Source organism: Botrytis deweyae (genome assembly GCF_014898535.1).
Source record: "Botrytis deweyae strain B1 chromosome Unknown BDEW_016, whole genome shotgun sequence".
Classification (NCBI taxonomy): domain Eukaryota; kingdom Fungi; phylum Ascomycota; class Leotiomycetes; order Helotiales; family Sclerotiniaceae; genus Botrytis; species Botrytis deweyae.
In genome coordinates, this window is record NW_024066223.1 from 38912 (window position 1) to 64660 (window position 25749).

General features: G+C 42.4%; 8 protein-coding genes across 8 annotated transcripts; 4 read left to right on the plus strand and 4 right to left on the minus strand.

Moving 5' to 3' along the window:
* Positions 1-105: 105 nt before the first annotated feature.
* Positions 106-1568, minus strand: EAE98_007014 (uncharacterized protein; the record flags this gene model as incomplete). Its single annotated transcript, XM_038954637.1, has 2 exons — positions 106-466; positions 529-1568. 2 exons carry the CDS (start codon positions 1566-1568, stop codon positions 106-108), a joined length of 1401 nt encoding a protein of 466 aa, XP_038808779.1.
* An 849-nt stretch (positions 1569-2417) lies between these two features.
* On the minus strand, positions 2418-3614 carry EAE98_007015 (uncharacterized protein; the record flags this gene model as incomplete). The annotated part of the gene is made up of 2 exons (XM_038954638.1): positions 2418-2804; positions 2859-3614. The coding sequence occupies 2 exons, from the start codon at positions 3612-3614 to the stop codon at positions 2418-2420; spliced, it is 1143 nt and encodes a 380-aa protein (XP_038808780.1).
* Positions 3615-3857: 243 nt separating this feature from the next.
* On the minus strand, positions 3858-5709 carry EAE98_007016 (uncharacterized protein; the record flags this gene model as incomplete). The annotated part of the gene is made up of 2 exons (XM_038954639.1): positions 3858-5179; positions 5232-5709. The coding sequence occupies 2 exons, from the start codon at positions 5707-5709 to the stop codon at positions 3858-3860; spliced, it is 1800 nt and encodes a 599-aa protein (XP_038808781.1).
* Positions 5710-6671: 962 nt separating this feature from the next.
* EAE98_007017 (uncharacterized protein) lies at positions 6672-7904 on the minus strand (the record flags this gene model as incomplete). Its single annotated transcript, XM_038954640.1, has 1 exon — positions 6672-7904. One exon carries the CDS (start codon positions 7902-7904, stop codon positions 6672-6674), a length of 1233 nt encoding a protein of 410 aa, XP_038808782.1.
* A 659-nt stretch (positions 7905-8563) lies between these two features.
* Positions 8564-10146, plus strand: EAE98_007018 (uncharacterized protein; the record flags this gene model as incomplete). Its single annotated transcript, XM_038954641.1, has 4 exons — positions 8564-8620; positions 8690-9271; positions 9323-9457; positions 9526-10146. 4 exons carry the CDS (start codon positions 8564-8566, stop codon positions 10144-10146), a joined length of 1395 nt encoding a protein of 464 aa, XP_038808783.1.
* Positions 10147-15037: 4891 nt separating this feature from the next.
* Positions 15038-16829, plus strand: EAE98_007019 (uncharacterized protein; the record flags this gene model as incomplete). Its single annotated transcript, XM_038954642.1, has 3 exons — positions 15038-15343; positions 15396-16595; positions 16716-16829. 3 exons carry the CDS (start codon positions 15038-15040, stop codon positions 16827-16829), a joined length of 1620 nt encoding a protein of 539 aa, XP_038808784.1.
* Positions 16830-18330: 1501 nt separating this feature from the next.
* Positions 18331-19190, plus strand: EAE98_007020 (uncharacterized protein; the record flags this gene model as incomplete). Its single annotated transcript, XM_038954643.1, has 3 exons — positions 18331-18458; positions 18511-18640; positions 18699-19190. 3 exons carry the CDS (start codon positions 18331-18333, stop codon positions 19188-19190), a joined length of 750 nt encoding a protein of 249 aa, XP_038808785.1.
* Positions 19191-24189: 4999 nt separating this feature from the next.
* Positions 24190-25425, plus strand: EAE98_007021 (uncharacterized protein; the record flags this gene model as incomplete). The annotated part of the gene is made up of 3 exons (XM_038954644.1): positions 24190-24391; positions 24567-24669; positions 24735-25425. 3 exons carry the CDS (start codon positions 24190-24192, stop codon positions 25423-25425), a joined length of 996 nt encoding a protein of 331 aa, XP_038808786.1.
* Between the last annotated feature and the right edge of the window lie 324 nt (positions 25426-25749).

The following is a 25749-nucleotide window of genomic DNA, read 5'->3' on the forward strand; positions in this document are numbered from 1 at the left end:
TGCTTCTTAATAGAATGTACAAACTGACGTATCAGTAATAGTAGCCTTATGAATGAAGCTCCAGAGTGCCCTCACGACTGAATCATTTCCACAAATTCGTTCCCACTACAACCTATTTAGTCTGCATCTGTTGCACACTCTTAATTCACATTGAGGACATGCAAGAATGTATCTTCTCATAACATCATGGCAACCTTCACACTGATGAGATCCTTGTAGCATGCGCCATCCGTTGTGCCCACAAGCATGATTCTCTCTAAGATTCTCCGCGGCTACCGCAATCTGAGCTTCAATTGTAGATTCTTTGCCAATGGCTTGATAGGGACGCTCGAGTAGTTGATGGCCAGGTCTGCGGTTGACAATCTCTGTAGCACGAGCTACCAATTGGTCCTCGTGCCATTGTGGACATCTACAAGACTTCCATCTCAGCCCACAGACGTAACAAAAGGTGGCCCCGCATCGACATCTAAAATTTGAAGTATCAGTGTGTGTTCAAGACTTGAAAGGTAGGTGTAATAGTAGACTTACCTCATATGGTTGCATCCAATTTCAAGCTCCACCATACCCCAGCATGAATAGCATCTTTGCCAGCCCCTGTCTCTAGCAAGATCCAGAACCCCCTGAAGCGCGGTATCATTTGAGCAATCTCCAATGTGAGCTTCCAGCTTACACAAGGTGTGAGTTTGTGTGCCGCAGCCATCACAGGTAGCTACGTTATTGACGATTTTGGACGGGTGGATGAAAGCTGAGCAAGAATGTAAGCAGCAATAAGTTCTGTTTGGTGTTTCAAATTCGATTCTCTTCTCTTCAAAAGCACGCACAATATCACTTGTGAGGAAAAGACGGACACTGGCGATAGTGATTGGTTCGTTGCAGCAGCGGGGTGGGAAGAGTGATTCGTCGCTCATCGACAACTGAAAGAGCTGCCCAAGGCAGGTGCGACAATACTCGTGGTGGCATGAACCGGGAACTCGTGCTGCATCGCAGAAGCTGATCTCATCGCGACAGATGACGCATGTACTGTTAGAGGGTACAGATCGAGAGGCTGCCCAAGTAGAAGACTCTGCATTTGAGCCAATTATCGAACTGCAATTGGTTACATCAAACTCTGCTGCATCATTGTCCTTCGAGTCGTCGCCAGAGACATATAGTATTTGTAGTTTTCTCAAGACCTCCTCGTTCAAGATCTGTGTATTCGGCGCAGCAGGCGGAGGAACCTGTGGTGTAGTAGTCGGTGTTGAAGGACCTCGATATAACTGTAAAGCCATTGAATGATCTCTTGCAGAAACGTCATCGCGTGATACCACTTCAGTCAAAACAACTCCATCAGTTTGAACGGCCAATGCAATACTTCTCGTCATCCGCTGATCTGACAAAAATAAAGCAACGTGTTCCAATTCCTCTTTCTGCATTTTTAATGCAATTGAGATGTCGGATACATTGTCGGCGCGACCTTTTCCCTTGGAAGATGAGTACTCAATATCATCGAGCTGAAGCTGAATGATCAACTTCGCTGTCTCATCATCGATATCTGCAAAGCAATTATTACCAGCAATTCTGTAGTCCATATTGGCTGTCTGGAAGTCAGCAACAAAATGCGAAAGAGAAGATTTGTGGTTGAGAATTGATAGTAGGAAAGGAAAATTTACAAAATTGTGCGCGAGAAAAGTCACCAGCAAGCACACTAAGCGACCAACTGCGCCTGCGGTATTGCCTGTAGTGAATATATCTAAACTTTTCAATCAGCTTCAAAATTTTGACCCTTCCACATTCACCCGAACTTCAGTGATTTCAAGACCGGAAGCGATCTTTATTCTTCCCCATAGTGCCTTTTATTGGCTGATTAGCGAATCAAGCTCCAACTTTCAGTTCTATCAGACGAGCAACAGCAGGTCTAGGTTGCAAGTTGAGAGAGGACAGTGCTATGGAAACGAATGTCGGTGTATCTACACCCCCAAAAAAGGTGTGAAATAGGTAATCGCCTCCCCGCATGTATGATTTGATAAAAGAAAGGGCCTAGATGTTATTGTGGTAGAAGGGCGAAGAAAAGCGTGGATTCGAGGGAATGAAAGGTGTGCAAGTTCGCTTTGCAAGTTTGATGAATAACTTGAACGCGGAATAAGGGCTTGGAAGTCACAAAATAGTCATCTCGTTAGGGGGTCATTTTGGATGTAGACGTAATGTGAACGTAAGTGCAGTTTACAGTTCCTAATATAGTTATGAAGTTCCACACAACTCTCAAATAGAACAAGGAGGAGAGTATGTGAATATCTTCGAAGTGAACATACATAGATTATAAAACAACTGCCAGAATAGTACGCAGCAAAAATGATTTAACAGTCAACCAATGATCCGAAGTCAAAATACAAGCCCAAAACTCCTCCCCCTAATTATTAACCCTATAAAGAAAGCATCACCTAAATCCCTCCAGCATCAATAATCCCCCATCCCAACCTCGCCTTCTCCTCCACTTCCCCCTTCAAATTGACTTCCCGGCCTCTACTCCTATCCTTCCAATCCACATACCCAATCGCATCATCCGTCGCCCTCCATTCCTCCCAACCCTGTTCAATTCTCCCCACCAACTGAGCCGTCGTAGGTCTATCGTTACTTCTCGTCTTCAGCATGCTCGCCACCAAGTTTTTCAGTCCACTCGTAAATGGTTTATCGCTCATCCTTGACATTGCCCATTGATATTCGAATTGTTGGGGTGGGGGAATCCCCGTCATCATCGTGAAGACTGTCGCGCCTAGCGACCAAATCTCCGAGGCTGGCCCCCAGGTTTCGGTCCCGGCTAATTGTTCCTGTATCGTTATTAGCAAAGATATTTTTATCAAATCTTCAAAGTCAAGACCTACAGGAGGTTGAAAAAACCAACTCAATCCCTCTTTCTTCTCACTCTTTGCCACATTCCCACCAGGAAACCCCGTCACAACCGCCTTCCCAAACCCGCCCAATTTACACTGCCCATACGTTGCTCCACCACCTGTTCTCTTAAACCAAATCTGTTTTGGACTAACATCCCTTATCAAAATAGGTTGCCAATCATCATCATGTTTTTGCCAATTGTCTTTTGTATCCGTCTGCTTCACACCCGTATGCAACCACAAGAGCGCCTTGTTAATATTGGATAAAACATGCCAGCACAAACTTTCAGGCAAGGAAAAGCGATTGGGATTTGGAGTAGCATGGGCGCGCCAAGCTGCCATATCAGTAAACTTGGGGTAGTTTTCTGGGTCTGGAAGAATGAGGTCAAGTGAGCCTTGATTCATGTCTTCGTAGACCGCTATGTTGGCAGCTATACCAGCACGTTTTGTGGAACCTGCAAGGGAGTCTGTGTGAATTATATCAACGAGGCCAACAATGTTCGGGTGGTTCAGAATACGGGACAGCGGGACACCGGCTGTAGGGAGGATGGCGGAGGCAAGACTTATTTTCCATTCTGGATTTTTTTCGGATGAGACCTTCTTGTCGGGGATAGGAAAGCCGAGAAAGGACTCGTTGTCTTTAATCCTGATTAGTTGAATGCTCTTGGCATTGTGGCCAACTTCCAAAGGATTGCGGAGGACGTATTTGGGTTGAATGGGAGTAGAATGGACGTTGTTGGCTGCCATTGTGTTAGTTCGGGTCTTGAAATAGTAATGAAATTTATTTGAAGTTGAATGTTTGAGCTTCTTGACCGGTTAAATAAAGCTACTCCAAAATACAAAGGAATGTAGCGAGCTATGCAGACTTATGAATTTAACTGGTACGTTTTAGTAACAGGTCATCACACAGACAAAGAACCAAGAGGAACACAAAGAAAGGCATATTCATTTGCAAACAATTGTTTGATCGAATAGACTAATATCACACTCTTAGTAATTAAAGTCTTCGTAGTTGAGGTTTTTGCCCTGAAGCCACTCAATCAAGGTGTTACGCAGGGTAGTCCCTGTACATAGGTACCATCGATTAGCAGCATCTTCGGAAACATCACCCTTTTCGATTCTTCTTTCTTTTAACATAGCGCCAGATTCCCGTAATTTTCTGACGGCGGTTGATTCATTCATACCATCACAGCCTCCCATTTCACCCGTAATAAACAATGTTGCATGAGAACTAAGATTGGGATACCTTTCGAAGGTATCCAAAACCAGTCCCAGGTCAACTAAACGAACAGTCCAATAAAGTCGCAATCGTGATAAATCCAATTCGGGAACTTGAGCAATGAGTGGCGTAATCCCAACACCGCCAGCAACAAAAGAAACTTTTCCTTCAGAGCCTTGGTCGATGAAGAATTCTCCCCCAAACCCATTGAGGGGTACTTCCAGTTCTGATTTAATGTTATGGCGAAAGAGGAAATCAGTGACAATCCCAACCTTGCGAATTGTAATCTCGAATGTATCGTATGTATTTGTGGGATCTTTTGACGAAGAAACTGTAAAAGTTCGTATGTAATCGTCGTTCAAACTTTTTGGATCATCATCACGCATGTGGCTATAGCCAATATCAAGTTCATCTTTGAAATCCAAGGCGACATATTGGCCAGGTTTCCATTGGTTGATTTTATCTTCACTCGAAATTTTGAATCGAAACCTTGCTACAGTTGGTGACAAGATTTTTCGCTCAATGAGTTTAGCATGCATCTTACTGCCCGCATCTTTGATCCCGACAGCGGCTTCGGAAGCTAGAAACCGGACGGATGGGTTATAGGGTGAACGTTCACCCTCTTCGCCTCGAAAACTCAATCCATCAGTAACATATCGAATATCTTCCACGTATATTTTAACTGCAAGATTGGTATGTGCAATTAAGTTAGTTGCCTTCTCCCCAGCAAGTATTTCGGTTCTCCCAGTCAGATACACGACATCGCCAGTATTGAAATCTGGGAACACTAGTCCTGCCTGAGGTGTAGTCGTGAGATTTCCGAGCGTTTGATAAAGACGATTACCAGAATACTCTGGATAAACAATTATTAGTCCGTTAGTATCGTTAGCCAGGATTCTGACAAAGCCCGGTGGTCCACCTCTGTGATTCGTATCCATATCAGAATCATGATTCGAGGACGAGATGAAGAACAGGTCAGATCGTGTTATCAAATTCACTGCTTCTATAGGAAGAGGTAATGTCGTGGAAACCAGTGTAGGCTTCGGCAATCGAGGAGTGATGTGCTTTTTGTTCAGGTACTTGGGACAATTACCTGCAACTGCGTTAGTATGTAACAATAACTGCTAGGTCAATGAGAAGCTCACCTAGACTTTGCTCTATTTTGACGACTAACGAGGCTTCCGCCAGTGAATTTCCAGTAGTCTCTTTCAATGCGCCTGCAGCCATCCGACCATATAGTTTGACTCGTCTCCTGGATTCGAGATCGATCGCAAGACCACCGACCATTCTCCCCGGCGATTCTTCTCGTTTGACTTGTCCATCTGCATTCTTTCCCAGCAAAATTTCGGAAACTGGATCAAATTGGAGGTCAATTGTAGCTTTTACAGCAATGACAGACTGCGCGACCGGCCAGGCAAAACCGGCCTCTCCGCCCCATAATGTAGTCCATGGTCTGCTGGAAGAATCGAGTGTGCCGAGGGCGAGTAATGGTGATCGGGACAATAGGTTCGCAGCGAATGGTGAAAGGTATGGTGAGGTTGGATTTTCGTTCTGAGGTACTCGTAGACGTTTGTGCATTTCCTCCTCTCCAGCATGCCATTCTGTGGCTATCTGGAACGCCATTGCGATTTATTCGAAATGTCTTGTAACTGTTGTGGCTATATAGCTTTCGTTCTAATGAAGTTGTCAAAGTTAATCAAGGTGGAATAGGACGAAAAGTAAGCTCAACACATGAGGAGCAGTAAGCGTAAGTCGTCATTCTTGATGACATTCCATAAGCCGTAATTCTTGTCATGTTGCTTGTTTTGTAAGAGGAGTCGAGAACAAAGCTATCCATGGATCCTATCAAGCGGGGTTACTGTATATGAGCACGTGATGTTGCAAAGTGATTAGTAATACGGGATCTGGGACCACTACTCCGTAGGATCGCGACGTCAGTATTTTGAATTGGCTACCTCCGATAAGGTCTCCGAAGGCCACTGCTGGATGAGTACATGCAATCTGACCTACCCAGATGTTTTCTACCCAGATGTTTGAATGTAACAGTCCAGAATGTGATGGCTTGGATCGTAGACATATTCGAGAGCTGTTCAGGTACAGTTGCTTGGTGGCCAATTTAATTGTAAATTTATCTTCTATCACTTTGTTACTTTAGCTGAGACTGCTCAATTTCCAACATAACTTGATTGTTGAAACCATGTGTATCTGATGTACTTTGTAAAGACCCTGGACCTTTACTACGTTATTAACGTTGAGTCTGTCTATCATTTTCAATATTCAGCTTACAGTCTCTTAGTATCCAGATCGAATTCAGTAGTATCACCATGGTCAATCATCCAATGTAAGGTTAGCATTTATCTGATAGTCTACACGAGGCTCAACATTGACTTCGGCCAGTTGCATTGCACCACGACATTGTTCGGCTTGAATTCATTGATAAAAGTCTTGTGTTGAAAAATCCATTCTATATAAAGGTTCAAATTAAACCCAAATAACAAGTCTACCATGACACCATTCCTTCAATCCATAAACTTTCGACTCCTAGCTCAATTCCGATCATTGAATTGCTGCTACAAGCAGCGATATCAAACTATGCCTCCATTCTTCTTTGCTTCTTCAATACGTTTTGCCATCTTCTGTAGATGTTCCACCCTATGGTCAATGCCGCCCGCACTGAAATGGTGTATCAAACCTTGATACGTCTTCTCCATGTTCTTTTTAGCAATTTCGAACATTTGCTCCTCATATTCCTCAATAGCCTGCTTCAAGCTACCCTTTAAATCAACCTCAAAATTATCTTTCTGCTTTAGAAGAGCATGCGTAAGCAGTATGGCATCATTCAAAGCAACATTGACGCCAACTCCCGCAAAAGGTGTCATCAAATGAGCTGCATCTCCGAGAAGTGTGACACCAGAACGACTTTGCCATTTGAAACCAACCGGAAGCATATACAATGATCGAACGATAAGACTATCAGTTGCTTCGGACAGAAGTCTCTTCAAGTCACCATGTACATCTCCAAAGTACTGTTCCGTCAGTTGTTTGCGGGCTTCGGTGGGATTCTCCCAGTCGATACCACAATCCTTGATCCAATTCTCGGGCTTGCGTACCCCGGCGTAGACTCGAATGCCATCATAGCCATTCCGTTGGCAGATGATACCGCGGCCTTCATCAAACATGAAGAAGCTACCTTTACCAACATAATCAGATAGCCATTGCTTGTTTTCTGAAACGTTGCGAGCGGTCAATTCCACCATGCTAATCCCAGAGTATTCGGGCAACTGCGCCGAGACAAGAGGTCGAACCTTTGACCAGGCGCCATCAGCCCCAATAACAAGATCAAATCCTTCTTCAACGTGGTCTGCAAAGTGAAGATCAAATTGGGCTGGAGTGCTCTCGCTTGGCTTGACACTAACAATCTTACTGTTCCAGCGAATGGAGTCTGGCTCAACGGAGTCCAAAAGAATGTCACGAAGTCTGGCACGATCAATCTCTGGGCGATCTCTAGCTTGACGGATAGAATCACTCTCGTCATCGTTATTATTTTCGTCCCAAGCGATAGTACCATCAGCCTTTACCAGCTTCATGGAGTCTGCATCTGGCAAAGAGTGTTTTTGAAATTCTTCCATGAGACCGGCTTCGCGAAGAGCGCGTTGACCCATATCAGCGTGGAGGTCGATAATGCCACCTTGTGAGCGAGCATCTCGGTTGGCGTCTAGCTCGAAGATTGTGCACTTGATTCCGTTGTGTTGGAGCAGACGAGCTAAAGTTAGACCACCAGGTCCGGCACCGGCTATGGCAATTCTGGGAGCTGGCATGATGATTTCTTACTTTCTTGGATGGTTGAGAAAGCTTTGTGAGATTCTTTAAAAGTTTTGAAAGATGCAATTTGAGATTTGATGATGATGAATATTTGTAAGATATCCGTGAGAGGTAAATTCAACTCCTTATATATCAATACTTCCTCCACCGACAGCCATGTGGTTCTTCTTCAAAATTCCAACCCGAAATAGGAGGAGCAGCGAACACGCAAATTGCATTATTAACTCCGTGTCTCGAAGGTCAGGATAATTTTTCTCCTGAAGAGGCTTCATCTTGCGATACTGACAGAAGATAGCCATCTTGCGGATTGGATTTCTTGGCGACGGGTAGGCGTGTACCTTGCGATAAAAATCTCCGACCCACAGATAAGACCCCTGATTTGCTGACGCGCAAGATATGACCAGGTGCTGTGAGAAACTGAGGCTGAAACTACGCTAACCTGATTAGGTAAGGCTACATAATCAATTTAAGGTGTTTCGCGCCACAGTATGAAGCCACTTATATCGGACTCTCCGCGGATTTATGTTGACTCCAAGGCTCCATGAAGTCGATGTTCGCAGAACTTGAGAAATGATGAAGTCTTGAATCATTCTTTGCCTAATTGCGAAAACAAACTGGTGTCAAAATCACTTCGACAAATACGCAGCAAACTATCATGGTCGGTGTACCAACAAGTAACAGGTGTGATAACTGTCGGATAAGGAAGAAGAAGGTTGATACGTATTCCTATCTGAGTTGTGTTACTTTAAGTTGTAATTGAACTAACACGTGAGATACAAAGTGTGGAGAGCAGCGCCCATCTTGCGCAGAATGCATTCGCAGTGGTTGGGACTGTCCGGGGTACCCACCCCGTTGGAAGTTCGTGAACGAAACGCCTAGACTAAAGAAACTGTACTCTCGGAGGAGATACATCTTCGAATCCAATACTACAAGCCCAGATGTTATGAGACCAGAGAAGATCATCTTTGGGTCCATAGAATCTGGTTCGGACTTATTTCTTTTGGAGAACTTTGAAGTAGTCTCTCCAGAAATTCCCCGATTTCATGACAATAATCCTCTGGCTACTAAATTGATGTACTGTCTGGGATGCAAAGTGAAAGGGGATCTAGTACCTCTTTGGCTGATTGGATCATTTTTTCAATACATACCTGGTCGTTTGGGCTACAACATCGCTCTCGATGACGCCATAACTTGTGTTTGCAGTTTGTATTGCGATAGGTCTTCGAAAGAATATACCAAATCGAAAGCCATCTACAGAAATTATGTTCGAGCATTATCTTCATTGCAAAAGTGTTTAGTCGAAGAACGTCTCCGTTTCCAATCGGAAACATTGTGTGCTTCTCTTTTATTGCAGATGTGCGAAGTGAGTATATTTTGCCCATATATTTGATATGAGTGACTAATGCGCAAACAGCTTGTTGTGAATGTCGATAAAGCCAAATGGATTGATCTCGCTCGTGGAACTTCTCAGCTCATTCAAGCACGGGGGGTGGGTCGATACAAAGATCCATTTGATCTTGGAATGCTTGAATCTCAGCTGAGTTACATTGTACGCCATGATTATACTTGATCGATAGAAAAGTGGAGAGCGTCGTTGACAACAGATTTCACTCACAGGTCATTCAATCTGCCAGATTCAAGGAAGACTGCTATCTTCGCCAACCAGAATGGCGGGCCCTCCTTGCAACTACATCTGCATGGCCTAGCAACACAATCACTACGAAGGAGCTCAAATCTCTGGAATTGCGGATCGAGCTTTGCCATCAGCTATTCGAAATACCCAGCATTCTTATGGAAGCCTCGTCGTTTCTTCAAAATTCCGGTGGACTGTTGGCAGGCTCTTATCCTATTTTCATGGATAACATTCTCGAAATTTGTTCTAAGATGAAGGCATGGCTAAGTTGCGGAGTAGAGCCTCACATTTTTCCCAATCCATGGGATAAGGCTGGAGCTACAGTTCAGTATTCGGACCCGATTGCAGGTGTTGTAGACTGCGTGGCCAATACAACACTTCTGACACTCGACAAAGTCATCTGTTCATTATACCACGGAAGCATGGCAACACACGCAGTTGACACATTCGATGACCCGGAAGTCGTAGAGGGGTGGTATCGCCGCGCAATAAAGGCGTACGACTTCGTACAAAGCGAGTCAACTTTTGCCGCCAAACCTTTAGGAATTGGGTTGCGACAATTTCAAACATCTAGCCCGAAGCCACTCGCCGAGACAAAATCATGAAATTCGGGCACTATTATGGGCTCTCTTAGGCACATCGTGCTTCATTACATCTTGCCTGTTGAAATTCTTCAACTCCACAACACATGGCAATCCACGACGCTTTGATGGCGAGACTTATCTTTAGATGATAGATGAGCTCAGCCATTAGGACTACGTTACCTGAAAAGTATTAAACGCAGGCATTTATCGTCTCTGTTCGGTGCATTCCTTCGAAGGAAAGATTATACCATTTTCTAAGCCATACCACACCTTAAAAGATCATATATATACGGTTTGAGGGAGCGGGTGGTTACCGATGCAAAGTCTACTATACACGTATCAGATACATATCAAATACTCGACATGACCTCTCTCTCAACACGCTTTCTGGATCAAACTTTAAACTTCGCTGAAGTCTGGCGATGAGATACTTAAGAGTATACTTCTAAATCATCAGACTGCTCGCCTTGCCTAATGAGGCGCAGGTTGATGATAGCTCGTGCATGGGTCGATACAACTTTAAGCGTCACGTGGTGAAATTCGAAACCAAATGGACTTGGCTCCCTAAAGCTTACCTCCATATCATTCACAGCTTAGTTCGATGCTTGGGTATTGATCGAAGAAGTGATAGGCAACAAACAACATGAAACTCCGGATAAAGCTTTCTATCGAACAACAATCGTGGTTACAAGGGAAGGAAAGATTATTAGCACCTGTTGTATATTTATAGGGGCTGAAAAGGATCTTGTATTTCACTCTTGTGCGATTGTCGATTTGATAGTATAAATGGGCTTGAAATACTGTAACGAAAAAGAAAGTTGTTAGATTAGATAGAAAATGGAATGCGATTCAGTCGCGAAGAAAAGAACGAATTAAACTATTGGCCCCTGAAAATAAAGTGTGAAATGGTAAAGCTGAGCGCTCCGTTGCAACTCCGAAAATCATGTTAGAAAAGCAATCAGCGGGAAACCCAAGGAATTCGCAATATCTCTCAATAATTTCATAAGCCCGAATAGAGTGTTATTCCACAGTCACAATTTGAAACATTACAAGAATTTGTAAAACTAAACCTTTGAATAGACCAAAGCCTGGCGCAAAAATTGCAATCCTAAGGACAGCTCAAGCTGGAGGGGTGAGGTGACGCGATATGCGGCGACTGAAGCAGGTGTGAGAAACAATTAGCCGACAATAAAAATGTTTCACATCAGTAACAGTATAACAGCTCACACTAAACTTAGACGAGTCAAACAAGTTGGATTCCAAAGCAGAAGAGTTTTTAATAAACCTGATATCCCAATCGGTCGTCTGTATGTATCTTTAAATTGCGCTAAAGTGATTCGAAAGAAAAACATAACATTATTTGACTCAGTCAGCTTTGGGTCTGGGGGCCAACTGTCAATTTTTCATTAAAAACGGTGGACCAGACTATGACACAGTTCCATTCACACTCAAGAAGATTCACTACGCCATCTGGGGTGTCAATTGTACTCTTTCACGGAACCGACAACTCCACTCCTTAGCAAATATCCATCACCATAGAAACATAAAAACGAGAGTTATAAGCGAGGACAGTATTAAGGCTATGAGAGAGAACCCCCAAAACCATGACCACAGGTATCTCGTTTGAACTGATATCATCTGATGGTCTGAAGCTATTGCGACTTGCATTGTTTTCAAGCTGATGGAAAAGAATGCAAAAATGAAAAAGATCGCGCCACAAAGCGTATCCAATCCATCACTAGAATGGCCTCTAGTCTATTCGTACTAAAACTTGTGAGATAAAATCGGTGCATAGGTGTTGATACGTGAAAATTTCATTTCGCCATAGTGATCGCATGGCGAGACCTATTGAATCTTCTATGCTATCAAAGAAAGACATCAATTGACAGAAGTAATTCCAATTGTTGTCATCTGGAATCAAACAATACCAGACGTCTTGGACTATGGGAAAGTCCGACTTTTGTCGAATAAACGACCAATATGTTCGCGAAAAACCAAACGACGCTTTCCTGAGATGTTCCAGAGGATCACTGAAGGACATCTGCCAACATTTGCACTATAGAAAATAAATTTGCAATCGTTTAGTGGACAGCGAAATTGTGTCATCACACGAGGTATCGTCGTGGATGTTCGAAAAGAATGTTTTAAATTGCTTGAAGAGGTGATACTGCAAAAAGCAAATTTTGCCTCTTGGTTTGGAAGAACTTAACATAAGACGTAAGTTGTGTGCTTGTTCCTCGAGGTCCGATGTCCATAATTTATCTTGTAAAAAGTCTTCTGCTGTATTCGTGTCGCTGAGTTTTATTCATGAATTGCCCAGAACGTGGTCAGGCTCACTTTGCCATGTTGATCGAGCTCCAAATTGTTGCACAGCTGGTGATCTTTTAGAAATGGGGGTAGCTCTCGCAGTGAAGTTGAAAACCATCAGTGGTAAAATTCAACAAAAAACAGCAAGACCGATTCTCGTGAGAAAGAAAAGCAAGTGCAGAATCCCATCTTCGAGTGCTAGATCATATTTTTAGTTGTGAGTTGATGTTCGTATCAAATGTTGAATTCTGTTGAAATGTGGACCCAGTGTCAAGTCGGTGACTAAGCAAAAAGCACTCATAGCACTCAGCATCTCCTCTCTCAGTACTTAACAAGACAAGCAGAATGTGTCGGTTCTCTGGCATTTACAATACTACTTTGCAGACTCGAATCTGTTCTCTTCAGTGCATAGTAAGGAAACCTTAAACTTCTGAAGTACTCCGATGCTCGGCCTTTCTCTAGCCACTTTTAAACTAAGAAATGAAAGTTCAAACCATATTCCGAAAAGTCTTTAATTCGAATACCAAAGATTCCCAGTTTCCCAGTTTCCTTCGCAGACTACAGAAGACTCGATGAACAAAGTTTAATCCTATACAACAATTTGACATCGGGGATACACACAGATAAGGAGGGACATCGGAACATGCATGGAGTCCGAGATATGTCGCTCCGAGTATCATTTTAGCATATTCTATCAAATAACTCAGTTCCGGGATTGACGATGTTCATATAAGGTTACCCCGGTGGTCATTGAACCCTAATCGTCGAATGACGTTTTGGCCAATGACTTCGGCACTTCAACTGATTGTTCGAAGTTTAATATCTCAGGCAAGTGCCTGTTTCAAGTAGCCAAAGAGGGTTATTGGCGATTGTGAAAGACACACATGCTATTTGCCGGCAAGCATTTCAAGTACGCTGTCATTCCTTGCATTGCTTCCATGGCAAAGTAAACCAGAAGTTTTGATTCCCAATCAGAATTTGGACGATTGCTCGAAACATAAAACGACACACAGAAGTTAGTCTGTACATGGTCCCAATGATTTTGCCCTGATATGCCAATACCTGGGCGCCTTTGCAGTTTCCCAGTCGTGAAGTCATCCTCTGAAATCGTCCTTAACTCCCACACGAAAGATTGTATTTCTTCTGTCAAATTCTACCTATTCCAACAAGCTCGCTGTTATTAAATTGCGGTTTCCGTGCTCTCTAGCTCCTTCGGTATGATGTCGACCAGAGATATCGCGAAATGCATTGATTATGTCCACAAGCTCGACAATTCATAACTGCCGTGTATGATCTGTCACTCGATTTACAATCATTATGCTTTGAAGGATTCCCAAAAATACTGAAAACAAGCACGAAACAAGGGAAAGTGATTTTAATGGCCAAAGCTAAAAGCCCACAATCACACTGCCTCGTAATTCCGGTGGACATTTCGGCAAGTGTGTTTCTGCCAACTACCGATAATACCTTGCTTTTGTGTGGAAAAAAGTCCCGTGACACAGCACTTTTCCAATCTTCCCCACACAACTTTCTCCTCCACTTCGTCCTCCACTTCGTCCTCCACTTCACCCAGAATTCCTCACCCCATACATGCATAAATTTGACCCATGTTCGGAATCGATTACCCGTTTACATGCGATTGCATTTTCGGCAGCTCATGTTCGCATCGAGCATCGAGCTCAATCTTTGAAAGGATTTGCGGGTGCTTTACGATCAAATATGTTGACTGACGAGGAAGGCGCTCTGCTTATGCCGCACATCCACGTGTACGAATGAGGGGTTCTTTATTGCTGCACATACAATTATTTCGGTCTCACAATCATGGTAATCGGTGCATCGATTAATGATGTATTCATCACCTTTCTAAATTCCCTAGTGAAGAGCATTCCCGTTGCTATTTGCCGATAGCGTTGAGTCCTACTCAAATGACTAAGCTGACAGCGGCCGTTAAAGAATTATCCGAGCATTGGCACAATTGCTAGTGAATGAAGTCACTCAACATGATGATTTCAAGCAATTTCGAACCACTAGCCACGAATTTCATTTATCTCTTGTTGTTTGTTCTCACATGAAACGGAAAGAATATTCGGCAATTGCGTCTGAGGTTGAAGTCTCTCATGGCTCGACGCCTCTAAAGTTCACTAGTCCGACTTTGGCGATACATACATTGACAAAATCAAGAATTTTGCGTTTCCTTAATTGCCTAGGAGTATGAAAATGGTAAGCTGATTGAAACACGGCATGATATTGTGGCATATGCTTGTTCGCCGTCGCTTATAATTACATCTCATACGTTGCTCCCTCCCTCGAACAATGGATGCTTAAAGATCCACGGTTTGCTACATTTTTTCCCTTCTATATTGTCATATTAGCATACTCTGCACCGAATATAGTGGACTTCCATAATCTTCGTCTTACACCTTCGACGTTGGACGCGAACCTTTTCATAGCATTGACGTGCTCCACACTATTGACTTCCTACTTCGTACATGATATATTACTACCAAAGGTCTCTTTTATTATAACGAACGCTCGATTGTGAGTCGAAACTTATCGCCAGAGATTACCTTACTGTCCCGTGCCTACATACCGCACTACAAACAAAATGATCACTGATACGATTTTGGATCTGGCCATTCGGCATTGGCCTTCAATATTGATTGTTGCAATTGCCATCTATCTCGCCACAAATCGTTTCAATCGTGGTCTGAACAAATATCCAGGGCCCACTCTTGCTTCCTTCACAGATTGGTGGAGGTTCTACGATGTGTATAAGCGTCGCCCGGAAGTCACCCATCAAAAGCTACATGCAAAGCATGGAGATATTGTCCGCCTTGGACCCAATACCCTTTCTTTCGCAGACCCAAAAGCTTTGAAAACTATCTATGGATTGAACAAAGGTTTTGTAAAGGTATTGAGGGGTGCTGATTCACTAGTTCAGATCGTACACTAACACATCACAGTCCGCATTCTACCCGGTTCAGCAATCTGTATCCAATGGCCATGCACTCCCATCACTCTTTAGCACTACCTCCGAGCCCTTCCATGCCCAACTCCGACGTTCAGTCAATGCTGCATTTAGCATGTCATCTCTTGTACAATACGAGCCACTTGTCACTCGTACGACCGAAATCTTCCTCTCTCGTACTGCCGATCTCTTTACTTCACCCACCAGCCATTCTTCCTGCGATTTTGCAAAATGGTTGCAGTTTTACGCGTTCGATGTCATTGGCGAAATGACGTACTCAAAGCGTCATGGCTTTCTTGAAGAAAACCGAGATGTCGATGGTATAATTTCTTACCTAGGAAATCTCTTCGACTACGTTGCACCCATTGGTCAAATGCCGATTCTCGATAAACTCTTCCTCAAGAATCCCCTTTACCTCCTCGCTGCCAAATATGGTCTTGTGGATGCCACCTTTCCTGTCGCCAAATTCGCAGCACAACGTGTGCGAGAACGATATCCAAAAACAGACGGAAATGGAATATTACCTACCGTTGACGCAGAAGTCAAAACAAATAAATTACAACCAGATTTATTGTCGAAATTCATACAGGCAAAACACGACAGACCTGAATTCATGACAGATCAACTCGTCATGACGATGGCAGTTTCCATGGCATTTGCGGGATCGGAAACTACGGCGATTTCTCTTAGTGCCGTGTTCTATTATTTATTGAAGAATGAACATTGTATGCAAAAGCTAATGCGCGAAATTGATCAGAAAGCTAGGGAAGGATATTTTGCGGACGGAGAAACGGGTCTAGTTAGTTGGACGGAAAGTCAAGGGCTGCCCTATCTGGATGCTTGTATCAAAGAAGCTTTCCGCTTACATCCAGCACCGGGCCTACCACTCGAGAGAGTTGTACCAGAACAAGGAATAGAGATTGCCGGGGAGTGGGTGAAGGGTGGCACCGTTGTAGGATGTAGTGCTTGGGTGATTCACCAGAGAAGAGAGATTTTTGGAGATGATGTAGAGATTTTCAAGCCGGAAAGATGGTTGATAGGAGAAGGATTGAATAGGGAATCAGAGGAGAAAAGAATTAAGGAGATGAATGGAGCGATGTTGATGTTTGGAATGGGCGCCAGGTCTTGTATTGGAAGGAATATCAGTCTTTTGGAGATTTACAAATTGGTGCCGAGTTTCTTGAGGAGGTTTGAGGTGAGTTCTTACCCACTTTCCTTCTCGTAGATGGTGGATATATGGAGAAACCAGGCGCGAAACGAGGCGCGAAGAAGGACATGGATAGGACACCTACTGACATCATATCTCATCCTTCAGATCGCACTTGAACATCCTGAGCAAGAATGGACCTTACACAATTCCTGGTTCGTACGTCAACTAGATTTCCGAACAACGTTCCGCAATCGAGAACTCGTGCAACCTTGCGCGTAGCCTTTTGATAATAGATTATACGTAATTTGTACACACACACTTAGCATTTGAACATAGAAGTTTGAGCGATATAATATACTTTTGGGCGTTTCGTATCAATCAAGAAGTGTCAGGTACGGTACCTGCATACATGAACTATTTGGAATTCTTAATTTAAAGGTTAAATGAAATAAGAAGTCGGAACTACCGGAAATGAAAATCAGTACATCACAAGATGAACGCGGAAGAAAGTAGGAAATTATTGAGGAAAAAGTCTTCATTTGACTTTTTGATCATTTCCAGGTTCACCGACCGACCTACCTATCGGCATACCACAATGACCACCCGATTGCCAGTAGCCAATCATCCAGATAAAAACGAAAACCTTGAAGAGCGATTTCTCACCAGTATTCATCGACCCGAGACATTTGCGTGACATGCCCATGAATCCGATCAAGTAGATAGCAAACACGTGATTGCGGCACAGCTGCAGGTACCCCGCCCATCCTTCCCAGCCCATTTGTCAAGATGAGATTGGCGTAAGCCCAACCTCGTCTTACATTTTGTGTGTGCAACGTCGTATTTTTGTTGGTGTGAGTCTGACAGACACGGTGTGGTGGTGTACTGGACTGGGGATTGCGAGAGGGAGTGGTTATGATGGATTGGTTATGCGATGTGCTGTTGTTGGAGATGGAGATGGAGATGGAGATGGAGATGGGAATATTTACCTGGTAGTTTTATTCATAGCTACCTAGGTAGGTAGATACCTGCAGGTAGGTACGTCTAAGTAGAGTAGAAGGTGGGAGGGCGTCTTTTTTGTGGCTGTGCATGTGACTTGTAGGTACCTAGCTTTTTCTTTAAATTCAAAAATAGAAGTTCTTTGCTGGCTGAAGTCAGGTTATCCAGGTTTTAGGTATGTCGTTCATGCATACCTATGAGTAGTTATTCAAAAGAATCAATATTTACTGCGGAAAAATCCAGGCGCAGTATCAAAAAAGTATCGAAAACTTACTTATTACTTACTTAGATTAATAACTTGCAAACAATCTCGAGCCAATCGATCTAAAAATGCTTGTTGTGATTTGAGTGGCTCGGCGGCACGGTACCTGAATGTATGGGGAATTAAGCATTCAGATTAGACAGGGATTAACCTTACTTGCGGGCGAAGTCACGCACCATCGGGTTGGGTGCGAGTGAATGGAGATGTAATTTCCAAAATGGTTTGGGAAACAACTGTTTGTAGGTAAGGCTGAGTAGGTACGGAAATCCATTCTTCCGGGACTTCTGAGAAGCTGCATGTGGTGGAGGGAAGAAAAAAAAACTTTTATATAAAGTTTGTGGGATTCCTCGATTGGACATTCTGGTTTTCTCTCACAACATCCACTTCTTTGATATCTATCTTCTCTTTACTACTTTACTTACTACCACTTCAATAACTAGTTTCTTTTCAAACTTTGAAATATCAGAACGATATCTTCCTTCAGTTTCTCGTCAATCATTCAAATCAACTCAAACCGCAAAAATGCAGAAATCTTTAATCTCTCTTGTCGCTCTTGTCTCCTCTGCTTTGGCAGTTGAGAGATCCGTCGTCGTTGGTGGCAGTGGACTTACTTTTGTTCCCAATGCCTTGACTGTTCAAGTGGGTGATACGTAGGTTATCCTGTACACACACTCCCTATCCAATTTACTAATCTTGTAATAGTGTCAAGTTCCAATTCCTTGGCACCCACAGCGTCGCACAGAGCTCTTACGATAGCCCATGTGTTCCTTCCGATCATGCTCCCATCTTCTCTGGTGTTATCTCTGGCCCAGATCCATCTTCCTCTGATCCTGTACGTATTCTTCTTCCCATCTCACGGATCAATGCTCATCATATTTTTCTCCTCCCAGGCTCCTACCTTCATCATGGACACCCATGTCAACGGTACCTTGTGGCTCTACTGCTCCGTTTCCGAGCACTGCCAAAAGGGCATGTCGATGCAAATCATCGTAGGCAACAACCCCGACGCCTCCCAAACTCTCGATGACTACCAAGCCGCCGCCGCCAAGGTCGCCAAAGCCATCGCTCCAGATACTGTTGAAGGTGGAACCGTCGGTCCAAAATCTGGCCCAACTACCGATACCGATGGAAGTTCTGCTGCTTCTGCTTCATCTACCGGTACTGTCACTGCTGTCTCTGGCAATTCTACTGCAACCACCACCGCTTTGTCTACCACATTCACAAGCAAAGCTTCCACAGTCACTGCGACCAAATCCGGAGGAAGCGGTTCCGCTTCTGCTACTGGTACCGCAGCTACCGTTACTGCAACCGGTGCTGCTAGCAAACAAGCTGTTGCGCTTGGTTTTGCAGGTATCGCTGGTGGTTTAGCTTTGATGATTTAAATAGGAATCAACAATAGAGATCCTTGATATATTCATCGAAGATTCAACAATATCTTGGGGGAGTTTAGAATGGTTCAAAAGTTCATTCATTCATCGATAGAGATGAGATGTAATATGATGATGAATTGCATGGTGGATGCATAGTTGAATGATACATGGTAATGGAAGTTTTTGGGCGTTGATGGGACATATATTGCATTAGATTGCATTGGAAGATAATAAGTGGTGGGGATGAAGTTAATGCGAAGTAAATTCTTAATGATTCATAGTATTGATACTTGAGATGATTGTGAAGATTCGTTTTCATTTTGTGAGATTATATGCGATGGAGATATTGCTAGCTTTGTTCTGATCTTGTTACTTGCTAGATCAAATTAATATGTATATATCATACATTCACATTCAATTATTCTAAAAGGTTTTCATAAGGATATTTAGATATTGCTTTGGAATTGAATAGGGAATTAACTCAAAGTTTCTCTTTGAATTATATAATTTATAGAATTTCAGATACAATATACTAGATATGAAGATTGAAGATTGAATGAAGATCTTGAAAGAAAGATATATTGATTTATATAGAATAGAATAATTCGTATGAGTTCATATTCCTTTATGTATAGTTCAGAATATTAGGATTCTCATTGACTTCCTTTCTTGAAATTGAGGTATTATATCTCTATCTCTATCTCGTTTTTATTCTTCATTTATAGGATATAGATAGGTATCTCCTATCAGATGAAAGAGTACTTATACGCTTATTATTATATCTAATCGGAAACGTCGAGCTACCTACCGTGAGAATGCTTGAAGATGAGATACTTGAGGTCCATGACTGAAAGATAGAATAGATGTTTCTGTCCTGAAGAATACGTTTGATGGGCTTGTTCTTGTGCTTTGGGGCTTGATGATTGATTATATTGGATAGTAGTGATTTGTTACTCTTGATATCATTCTTCCTCTTTCATACATTCTTCATTACTAGGTACAGTACCTACCCCAAGTACCTACTCATACACTATACAAATACTCTCCATAAGATCAAAGTGAATTTATCTCATCCTCTACTCATCACCAACCACCCTCTTTTCTTTCCACCCCGTTCCAAATCACAGTCCAAAAATAATACGAAAAAAAAAGTCCAAAAAAAAAATGATAATATAAAAAAAAAAAAAATACACTTGGAACTCTCCGCGACAGCTATTATCTCCGATACTAACAGATTGTTCCGTGGGGACGCCCTCGCGACAGCTATTATCTCCGATACGAACGAGGACGCCTCGATGCAGAGGTATGAGCCACTTCACCACCCACCGTGGATTTTGTTGTGAGGGGGGCGGTGTTGGAGATTGTATGTTGGATGTTGGAGATTGGAGATTGTGGGGTCTTTGGGGAGATTCACTGTGTGATGTTGAGTTTTCATTTTGAGGGATGGGGGATGGGGAAGGGGGAAGTATGATTGGTTGGTTTGGAATACTAGGTCGTGTATGAAGTCAAGGGCTCTCATTATATGAGGCTTTGATGGTATTAATTAGGGCTGACTCTTCCGCTCTTGAGAATTGTAATATTGAAAAGCTTGGAACTACTAGGTAGCTTCGTTTAATTTTATATCATGATTTTATATAACGAGGAAGAATTTTTTTCCTACTAGCTGAATTTGCAAGTAGCATCTGGTATAGATATGCAACAGAAGACATTCAAAATTGCCAGAGAGGAAATATCTTGATGATTTCTATAGCGTTATGTTGCCAAATTGGTGATATTGCGGATAGCTAATGAATGAGTCTTCGAAGATAGCTAGAACAGCAGCCGCGGGTTAGAAAAGAAAAAGTAAGATATGTAGATTTTGTCTTGAATTTCTTTTTCATCTTCAACTTTTCATTCTTTCTTTATAATAGATTTGGGGAGTTGTAAGAATCAAGAGACTCGGGATACAATTTATAGAATTTTCAAGATGAGGCTTACAGTATGCTACTTACAGACGCGCAACAGAATATTCTGAAGGGTTTATAGTAAGTGAGTTCAGATTGGTCTTAGTCGCTAGTTCTAAAATAATAGTCTGGGCTGAAATCTGAGCTATTGATATGATCTTAATCAGATATCTGACAGATTTTTCAGGAGGGGGCCTGTAATTTGGATCTTTCAGATAAGGTTATGGATGCAACAGAAAAGTTGAAAAGTCAGATTAGGACACGGCTTTACGTGAGCCATTATGATATTAAGATAGCGGAAGATTACTTTCTAGGCTACGAACCTGACGTTAGAAATTGCCTCTCGCCTAGTAGAGAGAATGTATTTTGGAATAGAGCGAAATGATTCAGAGCATTGATGCGAATAAAGAAGATGTGGTGGATAATGTTTAAGGGGCTCAAAGAGAATTACTGAAATGTTATCATATGCTGGTAATTTGCGTTATGGATTATAGGGTTGTTCGGCTCGTTCGTATGGACTTTCCGAGTATGTTCACTAAGATATTAAAGCTCATACTGATAAGTCTCCTACAACCCATCCAACGTGTAGATTGTGGTACAGATTTGAAATATAAATTCTTTGCGCGAGAGAGTTCGACGTCGTTTGAGTGGATGATCCGATCTTTGTTTAAAAAAGGTCGGTAAACATGGGTCTCTACTCGTCTATATCGATTGGCTTTCTAAGTCTTTAAGATACCCTGGTAATGATGTATAGGTATCAATAAACGGGAATATATTCCTTTTACACGCAAAAATGCAACAAAATATCTACAGCTTAGATCGTGTTTGACGCGGATACTTCCTGGGAGTTACATCTAGCAAGATGAAAGAGAAAATCACACAAATTCATCATGAAGATATCTAGTGATGATGTTTACCATGACATCTTTTTAATCCGCTAAGATGCCCAAGCGAGCTTTCCACAGAAGCTAAGGAAAAGGCTATAGCGAGAAATCAAGACATAAGGGAAGGACTTTGCTTGGCTCGCTGATACAGGATAAGTTCCAGCTCATATGCGGCTTACTTGCCAAAAATAGTTTTCAAGGGTGATTTGTGGAACTTCGGGGACGTTATACTTATTTAGACCATAGCATAAAAGCGATTGAGCATTTGTAGGAACTTTTTCTGGTAGAATTCGATTATCTGGTATGAAAAAAACTGGGTTAGCATGCGATGAAAAGAGCCAAAAAAGGAATGAATTGTACGAAAGAAATTGTAAAGAACTCCAGAAGCAATCTCTACTCAAAGGAAGAAAGAATCACAGTATTTTCAAAGTCATTCTTCTTGATCACAAGCAGAAAGGTGCGTGGCAATGAAAAAAATAAGAAAATCGAGTATTTCTTACTCATCATGATATCAATATTCTAGAACATCACCTGCCTTCAAGCGCTAACCTTTGAGTGCCGAATCAACACGAATGTTCTCCATAGAAGGGTTTTGATGTAATCATCCTAGACCACAATGGCCAAGCGGATGAGTCGAGCCTACAGGACAGCTTTGAGCTTGTATTCCGCAATAGATGATACAGAGAGGGCCCGGCGATTTGGTCGTCGAATGATACGTTGTCCCTCGGATAAGCTAGCCTATAAAAGTTAGATCTCACTAAAAGTATTAGTCTCGAGCTAGCACAGACACAGAGTAGTTACTGGCGGCTCAAGACTACTCCTTATACAACAACAACACTCTAAGAATTCTTCGAATGTTGATAAAATTGATATCAAAATCAGAAAATAGCAACCCTCCTCGAATGGCATTGATTGAATGGCTTGGTTGATGATTATGATGCGAGACCTCTTTTAATGCACTTCGCTATCACACTTACATTCAGACTTCTACTACAAATTAATTCGCGATTCTGCCTCTTTCAGACCCGCATACTTCGTGCAATCTGGTGAGATGGACATCGCTTTGCTAACCTTACCGCAGCGCAACTTCTTTATGATGATGGAGTGTGTATTCGATGCTCGCAAAAGCATCTATACTGAATAGCCCCCAATTCATGATTTATGAAGGAGATACGATGAGCCAATAATTTTCCCATTGAAGTATGAATAGATAGATCTATGAAACACTCAAAGGCTCTGTTTATCGAAATCAACGGTGTCGAAAACTTGACGGATATACGTTACATCACTGATTTAAAGTTTATCATTCCTGCAATTTCTATATCCGATACACAATTATGTCTCATTTTAGTACCGCTCATGCTTTGTGGCCTATGAAGGATCGATGTGGTTTTCACAATCAGCTAGTGCTGACTTCCATCTACGTAGGTCTTTTCATCTGGACCGCTAGAATTTGAATACCGGCCTGCATCAACATTTCGTTCTTATATACTCCCTTACCAATCTATTCGTAGAAGAAAAAACAGGCGGAATTTGATAATTTAAATCTTTATTAAAATCTTCTAATTTAATTGAATAATAAATCATTTTAAAATGATTTATATAAATTCAAAAAGATCAAAAGAATATTTGGCTCTTTATTGTTTAGGTGATATTTCGAAATTTTATTTTATATAATATTGGAGGAAAGTAATTGAATGATATTATATCGTAGAAGTGGTCGAATCCCGCCTGTTTTTTCTCCTGCGAATAGCCAATTTAATTATTATTGACAGCATCTCCTTGAACGATCATCAGGTGTACCGGGGATTTTTACATACACCTCCTGCAGAACTGACCAGGAAAGAGCCGCACGCACCATTTTCTTTTCGCTACGTTGTTAGAGGTGTAGAAAATGGTAAAGTGTAACGAGAGACCCCGGTATTCCATGTGCCAAAGTGCCAATACAATTGTTCTCCCTGTTGACCCGCCCACGCTAAGCCCCGTAAAGTGGAGGCAGTGGATATGTAACATCCGTTCTGGCAGGGTCAAGAGTGGAGGGATTAGAGCTGAATATATTACTAACAAAACGAACGATACTACCGCCGTGATTGTCGTGGACGGTTTCCAACAATTGCTTTTCAACTTTTCGAACTTCCAAATCTAAGTACGTTTGTACGATTAACCATCACAGCTTCGAGTAGGATGTCGACAATCACGAGCGCCGCAACTGCATCAGCATCAAGTCATTTGGTAGGCCCATTGACTACAACTTATACACCCACAGGCTCTGATTGTAATCAAATTTTCTGGGCTCAAAATCTGAAAAATTCTTGGCTTGCGCATGGTGCTATCGGTAGTGGGAGTACGACTTGTATGCCCAGTGGATTCAATCGTGAAACAGCATGTAAGACTAAACGTCGATTTTACCTTCTTATTCTCTGCCATGTTGGCCGTCGTTGAATATCTTTCTTGAAATCTCGTGTTCAACGTTCTGGGTCTATTCAAATATCTCTTTGTATCTTTATTGGATCATCTAGACGATTTCATGCTGGTGAATAGCTCTTGCTAACACCTACTAGATTATTATTCTCCGGGTGTCTGTCCAACAGGCTATAGTGCCGCCTGCTCGTCATATTCCACAGACTCGAGTGCTACAAAAACCATAGCTACTTGTTGTCCCACGTATGTATTGCCCTAAGAGAGAAGCTCAGGTTTGAATAATAGTTGGTGACTAACAAAAAACACAGTGGCTATACGTGTTTCGCAAATAGAGCATCAGACCAAATTTATGGATGTACGTCCTACTTTTCGGAAGATGAAACGTTATCGATCAATAGCGTATTATTCGATACTGTTACTGCGGCAAGCACAACCTCATACCCCGTCATATACGCCAGCACGACGATAACTGTCACATCGGGCGTTGACAAGGTGGCAGCCTATGGTGTAATCATCGAGAGAGCTTCAGACGATCCTTCTTGGGTATCAAGTACAGCTTCATCTTCTACATCTTCCTCAACGGCATCACCAATTGGAAGTGGCTCAGCCGCTGTCGCATCCGCAACTTCGTCTCCAAGTAATGTATCATCAGCAACAGATTCAGCATCTTCATCATCAGCATCATCGAGTACAGGAATGTCCACTGGTGCCAAAGCTGGTGTGGCTATCGGAGTAGCTCTTGGTGTTCTACTCATTGCAGCGGGAAGTTTTCTGTTATTCAGAAGACTCAGAAGACGCCCTCGTGGATTGCAACCTGTTCCTGTAGGTGAGCTTGATGGACCAACGCAATATTATGAGAAGCCTAATAGCGATGAACCTTATAATACTCCTCCTTATGTCACGGAAGCTCCAGATACAACAGTATATCAACGAGGAGGAGAATTGCATGGCAACGATATATCTTACGAGTTATCCGGAAGTACGGCCGCGGGGAAATAGAAAGAAGAGGGAGACGAGAGATTTAGAAGTTGGAATATGGACTGTACTTTTTAATGCACCGTTGGTGGATGCAACACGTTCATGAGTCCGAGATTTGACGAGAAAATAAGATACCCAAGTCGTCAAAAATATAGGATGATGAATACGAGGCAAAATCACCTCAAGGGGTAGGCCAATGCGTGATTGTATAGGAAAAAGCATACCTGATTTTCGTTGAGACAAGCGATCATTGAAATTTGGATGCTTCAATTATGTTCTAATGTATACATATATATATATGCGAAGTCATTTGTTTTAATGATAAAGAATAGAATTAATAGAATA